The sequence below is a fragment of the Mixophyes fleayi genome, chromosome 7 (genome assembly GCF_038048845.1).
Source record: "Mixophyes fleayi isolate aMixFle1 chromosome 7, aMixFle1.hap1, whole genome shotgun sequence".
Classification (NCBI taxonomy): domain Eukaryota; kingdom Metazoa; phylum Chordata; class Amphibia; order Anura; family Limnodynastidae; genus Mixophyes; species Mixophyes fleayi.
This window is the reverse complement of record NC_134408.1, coordinates 107469177-107483477: the sequence shown is the minus strand read 5'-3', so window position 1 is coordinate 107483477 and position 14301 is coordinate 107469177. Positions and strand designations below refer to the sequence as shown.

Sequence of the window (14301 nt, the reverse complement as noted above, 5' to 3'; positions counted from 1 at the left end):
ATGCTTATTATTATAATTATTATTATTACTGTGTTTGTTGACTGTTATATACACAGTGATCAATGCTCCCGCTAGAGTGTGCAGCAGTGTGGTCACATACCATTTTTCTGGCCCTAACCTAGGCTAGAATGATTAGGATTTCTCCTCTGATAAATCTGGGCAGTGGCTAACACTATAGATATAATTATAATACCTATGTGCTGGGTTATGGAATTGTCATTATTTGCTAACACCAATTGATGGCTAATTGCTGGGTCAGATAATGTTGATCATCTGCTGCAAAGGTTTTGAAAGGATATTTTATAAAAAACACAAATAGTCATATCTCCACTGAAGCTACACAAACTATTTTGCATAGACACACCCATGTTAAAAAAAATTCACAGCACGCTTTGCATGCTGCAGCACCCATGTTTTACGCACAATAATTTTTTTTTTATCACTTCAGCATGATAAACACAATATATATTGGTTACAAGGAAGAGAAAATACCACACAGTATATACACACATAGTATAAAGCAGCTATGTAATATGTAATATATAATATCTGTATGCTATGTAGGATGAATATACAATTTATCAATATAACAAATACTTACTAAGAGAGCAAGTAATTACACTTTAAACATGAATTGTTAGTCTCCTAGATAAACAGAACTATTCTGCCCAGATTGTAGATCATTTAATTAATTTACAGAGGCATTGCCAATGAAGTTCCAATAAGCGATAAAGTCACATGCAATTTGAGCTTTTTTTCAGAAGTACTTTTGACATTGTCCAAGAGGTGTGGGGACAGCACATGCACAATGAAGGCCTGTGGGAGCTTTCAAAAACTGAAAACCCAAAAAAAGCTTCCCTGAACTTAGACAGCACATGCTCAGGAGAGCAGAGTGGAGGCCTACGAAGTGGATGGAGAAGCATTGTCGGACTTCAATTTTTTTTTAGCACTCCTGGTGAATACCTGGCTGACTTCAACCATTTCAGTTCACTGCAAGACATCCAAAATACCATTTTCCAGTAATAATGTCAGCTTTTGAAGCACTTTGCAAGCAGTGGACCCGGCCATATTCTGAACATTCATGCCTAAATTAGCACAAGTGTCCCACATGTTCCCCTCTTTGTCCCTGCTGATGGAGCTGCTGGCTTACAGTCATGTCCTGGATACAGGCAGTTGGCAGCACTGAGCCCCATACATAGATTATCCCACCCTCAACCCAGATGGGACCATTTTGTTCACCTGAATTACTCATTGTAATGTAACCAGCCCAAACAACCTACGGCCCTTCAAAATAGTATCTATATTTACAAAAAGAGACAGTCTATTTTCCTGAATTACCTTTGTCAAAATCACAAAGGCCTGGAAACAATTCCCAAACATCCTGGAGATCATTTTGCGAAGCCTTCTATCACCCCCCTCTCTCCTGCTCTTATCCCTTCCCACTCACTTTACTTTAAAACATTACAATGGAAGTAATGAAAATGTTTAAGATTCCTTCCTTTAAAATCATGCATTTTGCCTCCCCTTGCCTGCTTCACATAATTCCTCAGATTCCCTGACAGGGGGACCCCCAAGCTCACCAAGCCTCTTCCCAGGGCATTCTCACTCACCATGTCCCAATCCCTTCTTTAGTAGATACAGGCTCCCATGGTCTACTACTCATCCCTTGATACCCTGAGACTACCATGGCCATTTGCAACCACAACCCCATCAGGGATGGGCACTTTCACTGCAGGGATCTCCCACAGACACAAATTTCTGTTCCATTCAGGGTCCCTCTGCTGGGGAGCCAAAAAAGCCACTGCATGTCTCTTGTCACCAGATGATCCACCTCCACTGCTCATAGTATGGCCGGATGGGCACAGCCACAATCCTCCTAACTCCTGGATTGCTCCTGGGCCACCTCCCTGCCGGAGCAATGATATATTATGCAGGTTCTTGTAAAGGGTCCCCATAAAGTGAATTCAAAAGCAGAGATTAACCTGCAGTTGAGTGAAGGATTGATGCACTCCTGTAGCCTTGGCTGCTAGTGTGTGGTAAGGGACCCATTCTGACTAGACAGACTTCTGCACCAATGTTAATATTCAGTCTTTCGCAGTGTGGTCTGAAGCCACTCTCCTCCTCTCACAAGTGCTGTAGTATATAGAGCGCTTTCTCAATGTTAGACATGCTGCCAACGATTCTTGCACTGAGGTATCAATTGCAAATAACTGTCTGGGAACAAGCCTCCCCTTCCCTCTCTTCATAATTCCTCCATGAGCCTAAGCCCTACCCATACCTACCGTGACAAATATACTTGATTCCCTGCAATACGTCTTTCAAATGATACCTTTACCAACTTATTCCTAGCTCAGTGATGTTCGCCTTCTGCAAAGCTTTGCTTGCTCCAGGATCTTATTTTCCGGTAGGATAATTTTATTAAGCATATTCTTTTCTTTTACCAATGTTTCCTCTCCATATGTGTTCTTGGGCGAATGACACTTTTGGAATTGGAAAGAAAGTGTAGGCAGACTTTCTGGTTTGCAGTCTCACAGATTGAGGCAGAGTGACTGGCTGTCAGGATTCCCAGTATGAATACTATGGAGAGTTGTGGTAGTTAAAACAGAATGTCTTTATTATTGAACACGGATCACAGAGTTAATAAATGGGTCAATGGTTAACAGTGGGAATAGTCCATAGAAGCAGAAGGTAAAAGACAGCAGGATTACCAGGTATATCTTGGAATCTGCAGATGCTGAATACACAATGGTTAAAACACAGACACAGTTGTCAGGATAACCAGGTTAGTTGGGAAGCTGGAGCAGGAAACACTGGTGTTCAGGTATACAAATGAAGTGCTGAACAGAGACTGGATTACCAGGTTTAGCCACAGAAGCAGGACATACTGGTGTCCAGTTATACAGATGAACTGTAGGAACAAGGAGACTGAATTACCAGGTTAGCAAGAAGGCATGAGGCACTGGATGATCCAAGGGAGAATCAGGCAAAAGGAGGGTCAGGCAAGCCAGGAATCAGAAGCCGGAAGATCCACAATATACCAGGGAGTAAGCAGGGGCAAGGTCAAAAAAAGTCGGGGTCTGGGTCACAAAAGGAGGTGTAAAGCATGGGAACAAAGCAGAAGTCCAACACCAGGGAGATGTCAGGATCCAAACAGGAGTTTCACAGAGAGACCAGCAGCAAGACAATTGATGATCAACTGGCTCAGATTAATGGGAAAGGATCCAGGAGTAATTAGGAAGGCTTAACCCCTTGCAGACGAAGGCAATGCAGCATCTAGAGAGGAGACACTGAACTGCAGCCTAAGGCAGATCGTGACACTGGCTTGCAGTCTCCTAAATAACAGAAATTATCCGTAGAGGCTGCAAATTTATGGATTCACACCAAAAGTGGATGGTCAGTAATGTCACAGCATTCATAAGCTACATGTTATGATTTGCCACTTGAGAATTTTGTTCTATGCCAGCACTCTTTAACCAACCTCTAGGCTGTTAGATATGTCTTGTGTTGTGTGTGATGGATAAATGTAGGAAATACTCCATCGCACTTTATTTTTTTAACAAAGCTGCTTTAGTAAGGCAATCCATTTCATCTTATTGTTTTAGAGGACTCATTTTCAGGGGGACAAGTAGGGTTCACAAGCCATCTGCAGATGACAAAACTGGATTGCAAAGACCATGAAAAATTGGGTTTCACAGCTAAGCATTTATGAAGTGACCAGTTCAATTTTATATCAGAAATTCACATATGCAAAATGTAAAGTTTTGCGTTTAGTAGGGAAATTGACAACAAGCATATCAAAATAAGAAAACAACTTGACCAATGTAGAAAGATGTTCTAAGTTCATAAAACTGCTATTGAGTGGAACACATTAATTGTATAGTTTTTTTCCTTCACCTCTTCCATTGTATGTTTAAAATCTTTCCACAAATATGAATGAAAATGAATCTGTCAATGCTACCGGTATGCATGAATGTATGTATGTAAGAGTATGTTTATTTATTTATATAGTGCTACTGGGCACACAAATGTGTTAAAAGTAGATTTTAGATATATATACAACAAAATCGCTTACCCTTAAAATTGCAAGCATTACAGAATATATATCCCATACCTGTGGAAGGAGTAAGATACAGTGCACTGGAATAAATACAAGTGCATTGATGGAGGGGATTATACGCATTAGATTTATGGAAAAATACTCAGAAACTATACTTGGCAACGTAGTGCATTTATCATGTAACAATTCAAAGGCTCATTTGATTGCTCACCAAATCTAAGGCTGCCGCCAAAATAGAGGCATCAGGAATAGTCCCAGGTTCACAGCAGTTGAGGAGGAACTGAAACCGCTTCATCCCTTGCCTTATCGCTCCAAGATTGACAACATTTCTACCTTTTCCAGCCTCCTGGTTGGCTGTGGCATGATCATCAAAGCTGTGGCATCCTGAAGGAAGCAAAGGTGGGAGGAAAGAGGGGGGAAGAGCACAAGATCTCACAAATAAAACAGCCATTGCAGAACCCCATTACATTGGATTACCCCAGCGCTCTAACCTAATGCGATGTCTGAAGCTAAGCGCACATGGTGGCATCACCCACAACACCCAGCGTATTATGGGGGAACATGTAGAGACAATGATCTTTCAAGGTATTCCACACACCTCAGCATTAGACTGGTGTCTTCCATGTACGTTGGGATCCATAGAGTGACATTAGTTTATCATAATTTATATGTTGACCATTCAAATCGTCATCAAATTGACCATTTCATCTAATAGAACACAATCAGCATAACTGCGTGTGCATCATAAGCAGGGTGTGGAATATCTTTGGTAAATTAATACATTATCCCTATATCAGTTTGGCTCAAACCACAGTAAAACTAACCATGTTCTCTGTATTGTGTACACTGTAGAAGGAACAGAATAATCTGCTCATTAACTTTAATCAATTTATCTTGAATATCTGAACAATATGGACGTAAGAATTTTTAATTTGATGCTGAATATATTTTATACAAAATTTAAAAAAATGATCAGATAACTCTAGGGGAAGAAAGTGCAAGAGTTTAACTAACTTCATATAGACACTTATTTCAAAATTTCAACTATCCATACCTTGTTTGTATTACATTAGTAATGCATTGAGACTAATATTTGTACTATAGTGTCAACTATGCTGTACTATATATGCTGGAGAACAGTAAGGGAATTTTTTTTTTTATTCAAAATGAGAAAAGTAAACACGTAATAAGAGAAATATTAATCTGCTGTCTCATACATTGCTGCTAACAGTGCAGTTTATTTACAGATCCAAGTCAGTAACTTCAGATGTAGGACAGAGTACTGCACCATCAAGTGAGCCACTAGTACACTAAAGTGCAGTTCTGGGATTCAGAGATATGAAAGGCAGGAAAGTTACCATCTCTTGAGGCTATATTAAAACTAGGCTTTTATGTTTAATTTGAAAAACACTAAACTACTAAAGGTAGAATCAACTGGCGGTGGTTAAAAAAGAGTATTTCTCTGAGTCCATTGGGAAATGCTGCAACAATGGGGGACTTGGACAAAAGGCACTTTAAATCTCAAAGTGTTGAGAGAATAGCTCCTCCAGTACTATGCCCCTTCTAGATGGAACCATCCTCAGTTTTTGAAATAACAAAGCCCAGAAGAGAGTACCTAAAACAGTAAACAACAACAATCAAATAATCAGAACAAAGGGAAGGAGCGCAGTGTCCCCCAATGGACTCAGAGAAATGGATTTTACAGTGAATAAAAAAATCCTCTTTTATCTGTCATGCCATTGGGGAGCACTGCGACAATGGAGACATTCCAAAGCTGTCCCTAAGGAAGGGATTGCTCTGAAACAGCCGCATGAAAAACATTCCAACTGAAGCTAGCATCCCGAGATGCAAAGCCCTGTAAATTGTAGAATTTGGAATAGGTGTGCTGCAAACGACCACATAGTAGCCTGCACAACTGTTTAGCCAAAGCACTTTGATACGTTGCCCACAAAGCACCGACAGCCCTGGTCGAATGAGCTTTTAAGCCCATCGGCAAAGGCCTAGCCGCCTGAATTTCATGTGGTCCACATAGCACCTGAGGGACCAGACCACATCCAGAAGCTTCAAAGACACATCAGAAGACTGAGACTTACGTTGGAATGACAATCTCCTGGTTTCAGTGAAAACAAAAGACCACTTTCAGTACAAAAGAGGACTTAGTGCCAAGCACGCTTAGTGTGAATGAAACATCAGAAAGGGGGGGTTACAGCACAGTGTCCCCAACTTGTACACTCTACAAGCAGAAGAGATAGCGAGTAAGAACACTACGTTCCAGGTAACATAATGGAGATCCGCTAATTCCAACAGCTCAAAAGGCTCTCTATTAGCACCAACTTAATGTAGAGCTCCCTGTAGGAAAGTCTGCACCTTCTTTATAACTGAGAAACTTGTACTGGAGAAAGACAAAACCGCCACAGAATCATCATGGCATCCGTGTTCCTCACGGAGGGATCCATGGACTTCTCACTGAAATGAGGGACCTTGAAGTTCAGATGGGACACCATGACATCTATCTTTGACTGACCCCAACGATGTGCCAGGAGAGCAAACACCTCCACATGAAGAGACCATTCTCATGGATGCACCCTATTGTGGCTGAGGTGCTGGAAATGGAGAGCACTGATGACCGCACCCCAACCAGACAGACTGGCATCTGTAGTAACTATGGTCCACTCCCATGATTGGATGGATGGATGGACTGATCCTTGGAAGAATTCGATCTGTTAACTACCATATGAGGGACTGACGAGCAGTTGTGGACAACCTAATCAACTGCTTGTCCAGATGAACGGTGGATTTGGACCACTTTCAGAGAAGATCCCTCTGAAGAAGCCGAGAATGAAACTGTACAAAGGGTACTGCTTCAAACACAGATACAATTGTCCCTAGCAACTTCATGCAACAGAGAAGGGACTCATCCTACTTGGCCAACAGGGACCTGGTCTTGAATAGAACTGAGAGAACCTTCTCCTAACGAAGGAACACCTGCTGACACACTGTGTCAAATTTGATACCAAGAAAACACATCCTTTGCACAGGAATCATAGAAGACTTGGGCATGTTGAGGATCCAGCTTTGTGCTTCCAGAAATTCAATAGTCAGAGGGACTGAATGTGATGGAGCTTTCAACAACAAGTCGTCTAAATAAGGAACAATAGAGACTCCCTGAGAACGCCGGAGACCTGTCGTGACGGCCATAAACTTTGTGAATGAGTGCAGAGAGTGTGGAAGTAACAGACACTGCATGTAAAAATATCTGAATGAGAAAAATCAGAAGCCTCGCGAAGGTTTTCAGCTAACACAAGTCAGCCCTGGGATGATTCTCTTGAAAATTCTTAGCCAATTGTTCCGCCCTTGCCGGAATAACCTTGTTCACCCAGGCTTTAGACATACCTGGTCTAAACAAGCTATCAGCCACCACAAAGTCTGAGCGAAGCAGAAAATCACACTTTTTATCAGTAGAATCCCGGAGTGAAAATACCACATAGGGATAACGGTACTTCTGGTTAGGCAGGCAATGGGAGGATCCACCTTGGGAGAACTGTTCCATATCACAGACTCCTCCAATAACAAGGGATAAAGTGATTTAAATTTTCCCAGCATATGGATTTTCTGGTTATGCTTATGCCAAGCCTCCAAAACCAGCTCTAAGTGCTGAGGAGATGAACATTAACAGACCATCTGTTTGTTCTGCCCTTTAAGAAAGGAGAAGCCAGCAGAGTCTGAAACTTCAGGATCCTCAAACCCTAAAGTTTGCCGAACCCCCAAGACTAAGCCATCCACACTCTGAGAAGTAGAGGATCTTTAACACCATAAGAGTTCTCCCAGTCAGACACTTTACTCAATTCATCATATTTTTCTGAAGAGAGGTCAGAATTAGAGACAATTATCTGAACCCTCTCTGGAAGTACTCCCTACTCCAAAGAACACTTACAAAAAACTGGGGATGGTTCCATCTAGGAGGAATGTAGTAGGGGAGGGGCTATCCTCTCAACTGAGATTTAAAGTGCCCTTGCTCCAAGTCCACCTAATATACCACATTGTTGCAGTGACCCCCAATGGCATGACAGAGAAAAAACATTTTTCTAGCTAGATAAGCACAGGGTTCTTTAGAACTGGATGTCTGCATATTATGACTGGTTGAAATGAAGAGTATATGCTCCGTACCTGTCACAATACTGCATTTAGTGTTTTCTAATCTGGAGCGCTCTTGAGTGATAGGGAGGAGCCTTTTCCATTAACTTCCATGTATGAGCATTTAATGAACACTGTCCTTTTCTTGCTGAAAAACACAGAATTCTTTCACTGCCAAGTGACTCTACCCTAAAACTGTACAACTGCTGTAGACATTTAGGCATAAGCTATATAAAGTTCTCAGAAGGGCCAGTAGTACACACTGGAAGCCAGAGCTCAAGAACATTCAGCAAGCTATAAATTGTTGTTATTCTGTCTCAGCGTTGGTCTATGTCATGCACTAAAACCCAGTGGGTATAGCTTTTGCTCAAAGAGCTGCCATGCAAACTGAATTGGAGTAACTTGATACTCTTGTTTTTATTGTGTAAGTGAGATTTTCTTTCAGCGCTTTGCATGCTGTCAAGTAGCCCTGCATTAAGCCATAATAAGGATACAACTAACAGCAGGTGGGAATTCTGTCTCAGTGCTGTCCTGTGTCATGCTCTGAAATACAGTAGGCATAGCATTGCCTCACATACCCGCCATGCTAATTTAATTTCTTGTAAGCTAATTTTCCTGAAATCAAGCGGCCTGATTTCATCCTAATGTTTCTAATTGTGTTAATGTGCTTGCTTATTTTGAATTTACAGCCAAATATTCCAACAATCTAACAAAACTTGACAATATACAAAAAGCAATATGATCTATAACCCACGACTGGCAACATGGAACAATAGATTAAGTCGCTTAGAGATGCAATATACTGCATTGAAAGCTTTTGGTCCATCTTGTAGTTTAAGGTTTCAGTTTGTTTCTACTCTCCAGCTCTTTTGCAATAATACTGTAGGTGTGATAGCAAGAAGCTAAGAGAACAAATGTCCAGCAGATTACAACACTTCACAAAGCACAGCACCACAAGAGCAGAGAGACAGAGATGGAATGCAGCCAAAGGCAGTGTCCTGAGGTCAGCTCCATCACAACCGTCATCTGCCAAGATCCCAAAGTCAAGTGCCGCTGACTGCACAGCTTAGGACAATGACACTATGGACGTCATTGGATGTGTACCCAAACACAGCAACCCCAATATATAATTCCAATAATACCATCTAACAAAGTATATTTTGAGTATTTTAACAAGGTACGCAACATGAGGCTGAATTTGCTAATCTCCTCTTAACACAGAGTAGATGTTAGAAAAGTATAAAATATCCTCCTAGTGTTAGCTACTACTATCCATTCATTAGTTAGAGGTCTATTTATTGGGTCAAAGGATCAAATTTTTCCTTGGCAAAAATTCACCAAACTACTATCATTCCCAATACTGCTAATTAGTATTGAAAACACCCACTGTACATCAACAAGGGCTTTGAGGGACCCTGTATACCCATACAGTTCAATTACACCTTAATAGTGCTGATGCAAAAAGGACAGTGTCTTATTTGGAGATGGTTATGCAAATGCTGGTCATGCAAACACAGAAGAAAATAGATAATTGAAACAAGGTATCTGGGTGGGATTTTCATCTCATTAAATGTTTTGAAAGAGTAACAAAATGTATTTGTATAAAATATACAACTGAAAAGAATAAGATGGATTAGGAGTCCAATATATGAGGAATTGGTTTAATAGTGTCATTTTTGGGGACATGAACTCCAAATTTGGATTAAAAAAAAAAGGTGCAGTGGATACGGGAGGAGCATGCTGTAAAATGAAAGAGGGTTCTTTGATGGATGCTCATTGTAACATGATCTTTTATGGGCTTCTTTGGTGAAGTACAATTTTTATATTTAAAATTATTAATTGTCACAGTGAAGGCAGCCATTTGTGAGATGACTCAATTATCACGGCACAACACAACACAATACCTTCAGAATTTCACTGCGGTATATTAATTAGGCGCTCTAATGGGTAAATTATACCTCACTTCTTGTTCTCTTTGAAAATTGAAACAATTCATACATCCATTACTAAAATAACAGAGAATTGCCGCCCTCTTACGGAATAGTTTGTGCTATATCCAAAATGGTGAAAGCAAAAAAAAAAGGGGGGGGGGCAAAGAAGAGGCGCTGTTCTCTGACTATTTCAAAACACCAACCAAATCATCAGTCTGTGATTTCACTCTGTGTCACATGCCTTAGTCCTGGTCACATGATAGGCTAATTATTGGATCCGCCCATAAAATGGCTGCCTCCACTGTGTGTAGGTGAAAGGTTCACTTTTAAAAGAAAGCACCACAATATTTTTTTTGCTTTTTTTGTTCAAATTAGTATTAGTGCATGAAAAATTAGGAAGACAAAGTAAAGGTAAAAGGAGAGAAGGATGGGATGGATAAGTCACTGCTGAATTGGATAGGATAATTATGAGAAATAGGAATTGTTATGGGTTATGTTTTGCTAAGGAAGGAGATTGCAGTGAACCTTTTTTTTTTAATCCACTGCAAGTCACCTCAGCAGCAAAATTGTTTTAAAAAAAATAATGTAAGAAGGTAAAATAATTGCAAAGGAACAGAAAAAGAGAACCCTGATATCTAACCATCTTTTTCTTCTGTGTGATGAAGCTTGGATGTATTCCTTCTGCTTGAGCGCCATTTACCAAGACGCTTGAAAAAATTCTCTTCTTCATCTCGCCCGCCATCCAGTCCTGTTCCAGGCCCAGCTTCTGACAACTTGACAGCACTGGTAAATTTCACCTACATCAAGGAGAAATATAGCATTTTTCTGCAACTCTAATTAATCAGAGATGATGATTGATGTGTTCAAGTGGCGATGTCACCAACACACAACTACACATTAAACATATATCTGTACAGACACCATATCAGTATATATTTACTATGTATTACATCATATAGTTTCTTCTACATTTGCCCTTTGACATGCCTGCAAGAATGTAGCATTTGTCTGGAAAGCTATAAACATTATCGAGTATAAACTGTGTGATTCCTCAGTGTCTTTAACATATATAAACCTACCATTGTTCCTGGCCCCTTAACTACGGCAAACCTTGACGAAAAAATTGTCATCCCCATATTTGGGAAAACAAGGTGAATAGATTTGGGTGGTCTGAATTAAAGTGTCTATGGAAAGATTTTAGGAATATTAATTTTTTGATCTAATGCCCATAAAATCAAACATTATTTAACCAAGTGAAACACCTATATCTTCAGGGGAAAATGCAATATAAAATTCACATGGTTAAACTTGTGACCAAAGTAGCAGCAAAATTCAAACACTGTTCCAGGTATGACGTTGCAAACTACCTTGGTTCCTGAGAGGTATAAAGCCAGTGACTAAGAATGTAATTGGACTTTTACAGACATGTCAGCACTGAGCAGCATGCAATTAACATTTCACTAACTTTCCAATTAAACAAAGCTCTTCTAAAAAGGAAATACATTTAACCTTATTTACAACATTTCATTTTTTTAAATTCCTCTTCAATGTTAGATTTCACAAAATCTTGTGGAAGGTACATGTTAATCCCCTGACTTATATTCTATTCTATTGGGAACATGCAGGTAACTTTGAAAGTAGAACATACAAAGAAGGACAAAACATGATCAATATGTCTATTTTCGCAAATGTCTGTAATTTAACTCCCATGTCTAATAAAAGACAAGTTAGAGAATGGACAAATTAAAAACATATTTCTTAAATACTGTAAATCTTGAACCTTTTACCACAATATTTTCTATTTGAACAGAAGATTACACATTGAGAAAAAGCTTATATATATCATACAGTATACTTGTATGTCATGCTAGCAATTCGTATTTGAAATGTTTCATTTTTTTAAGCTATTTACCTTTTTATCTGTCTCCCCCATCTCCTGTGCTGGCAACCTCTTCCTAATGCCAGCGGCATTCTATGCAAATGAGAAGGAGGAGACAGGTTCAGCAGGCATTCTATTAGATTAATAAGAAAGATGAGTGGTGCCACCTTAGCCCCCGAATTTTGCAATCTTGTTAACTGTAATTTCCCTCCCCTAAATTTGATATATAAATTTCCCTGACAGCAATAAATGACTCAAAAAAATAAGAGTTAGTTTGACTCAAAAATTTAAGTAAATGCAGGGTCTGACCAGAACCAGTCCAATAATGAGGTAGACAAAGGCAAACGTGTCGGGCAGTTTAGTTTGTGTTAGGTTTAATAAGGGCAATATTTATTTTGCCTCCTCCAGCTGACTATACACATACAGTAATTTGGTGGGACAGATTGTTTTTTGTAGACAAAACTGGACCCAAATCACTGAGTGTGTGGGCACAAAATGACATAAGATTATTTTTAACATCTGATCAAGATCAATTGGAGGTTCCTTGGGACTGGACTGAAATGTGATCAGCTGATCTACCAGTGTATATAGTGAGCAGGAAACCTCCATATGTGAGATGCTCACATGGGTCGAGCTTGAGCATGACTGTATTAGTCCAATGCAGGAAACCACGTGTTTGGCCAAATTGTACACAGATTCAGTTATTTGGCCTAAGCATGGCATTTACAAACACAAAAAAAAAAAATTCCACCTCTATTTCCGGGATTTAGTGACAGGAGTTGGAATCTATGGCTGTATTACTCGTCTTGTTAATCCAGAGTGTATTTTTAATTCAAGAGGGATAACCATAACACATTAAAAAACAAAACAAAATGCATGTGTGTTAAAATACCTTAGAGCTCTGTCTAATAAATGAAAGTCGGTCCACAGAGCTGATGTCCAAAAGATCTTCAACATTATCTGTCAGCCCAGAGAGTGAGGAACGTTTCAACCAATTGCCTGAGATAACAGATAAAAGGAACAAGAACATACTGGATTTTTTAATTGTACATAAATATGCATTTATCACAAGTAAAAAATAAAATATCCTGTAAAATATATCCTTAATGTGGGTGAGTAATGATGTCATACCTCTTGGGAGTCGTGATGTCACTCCTGTTAAATATATTTGTGGAGATGACATGTGTGTCCTGGACCACCATGAGGACACAGGGGGTACTACTGTAAGGGGCCCAGACTCACCAGGGGGCCTCCGGATGATTATGGCGGCAGCAAGTTTCTCTGACTTCTTTGTATATCAGCAGCCATATGGAGGGAAAGTCTGAGGAACAGGTAAAGGTCATAAGGGGAAGTCTGATGGGCATGTTAGGGGTATGTAGGGAAGTCTGATGGGCATGTGTGTATGTGATGGTGGCATGAGGGGAGGTCTGATGGGCATGTAAGGGGTATGTAGGGAAGTCTGATGGGCATGTGTGTATGTCTTGGTGGCATGAGGGGAGGTCTGATGGGCATGTAAGGGGTATGTAGGGAAGTCTGATGGGCATGTGTGTATGTCTTGGTGGCATGAGGGGAGGTCTGATGGGCATGTAAGGGGTATGTAGGGAAGTCTGATGGGTATGTGTGTATGTCTTGGTGGCATGAGGGGAGGTCTGATGGGCATGTAATGGGTATGTAGGAAAGTCTGATGGGCATGTGTGTATGTCTTGGTGGCATGAGGGGAGGTCTGATGGGCATGTAAGGGGCATGTGGGGAAGTCTGATGGGCATGTGTGTATGTCTTGGTGGCATGAGCGGAGGTCTGATGGGCATGTAAGGGGCATGTGAGGAAGTCTGATGGGCATGTGTGTATGTCTTGGTGGCATGAGGGGAGGTCTGATGGGCATGTAAGGGGCATGTGGGAAAGTCTGATGGGCATGTGTTTATGTCTTGGTGGCATGAGGGGAGTTCTGATGGGCATGTAAAGGGCATGTGGGGAAGTCTGAGGGGCATGTGGGCTAGTTTTGGAGCACATGAGGATTGAGAGAACTTGTGAGGGTCTAAGGGCATGTGGGGCCATTTTAGACCATGTGGGAGGTCTGACTGGTAGGTGGTGGAATTCTGGAACAAGAGAGGGGCATGTGGGAGCATTTTGGGGTGAGTGATGTGGGAGTTCCAAAGTAATTTTTGTGATATTTTTTCATTTTCAAAATTAAGTGTATTGTGCAACCCTTTTAAATGTTGGTAGTATGTATTATGCACTGCATGATCTGTGTTATATATTGTGTTCACTTACTGATCGGCTGATCGTAATTTATATACCTA

At 40.5% G+C, this 14301-nt stretch overlaps 1 protein-coding gene across 28 annotated transcripts in view; it reads right to left on the bottom strand.

The window, feature by feature from the left end:
- Positions 1-14301, bottom strand: part of UNC80 (unc-80 subunit of NALCN channel complex) — a 157723-nt gene that overhangs the window by 107743 nt on the left and 35679 nt on the right. For 17 of the 28 annotated variants that reach the window (XM_075180285.1, XM_075180288.1, XM_075180290.1 and 14 more), the window contains 4 exons: positions 12894-13000; positions 12035-12094; positions 10763-10919; positions 4269-4441 (listed from right to left, as the gene is read on the bottom strand). In XM_075180285.1, coding sequence (XP_075036386.1) covers positions 4269-4441; positions 10763-10919; positions 12035-12094; positions 12894-13000 — 497 coding nt within the window. The remainder of the gene's footprint in view (positions 1-4268; positions 4442-10762; positions 10920-12034; positions 12095-12893; positions 13001-14301) is intronic. The other 11 variants (XM_075180299.1, XM_075180300.1, XM_075180311.1 and 8 more) reach the window with 3 other exon arrangements.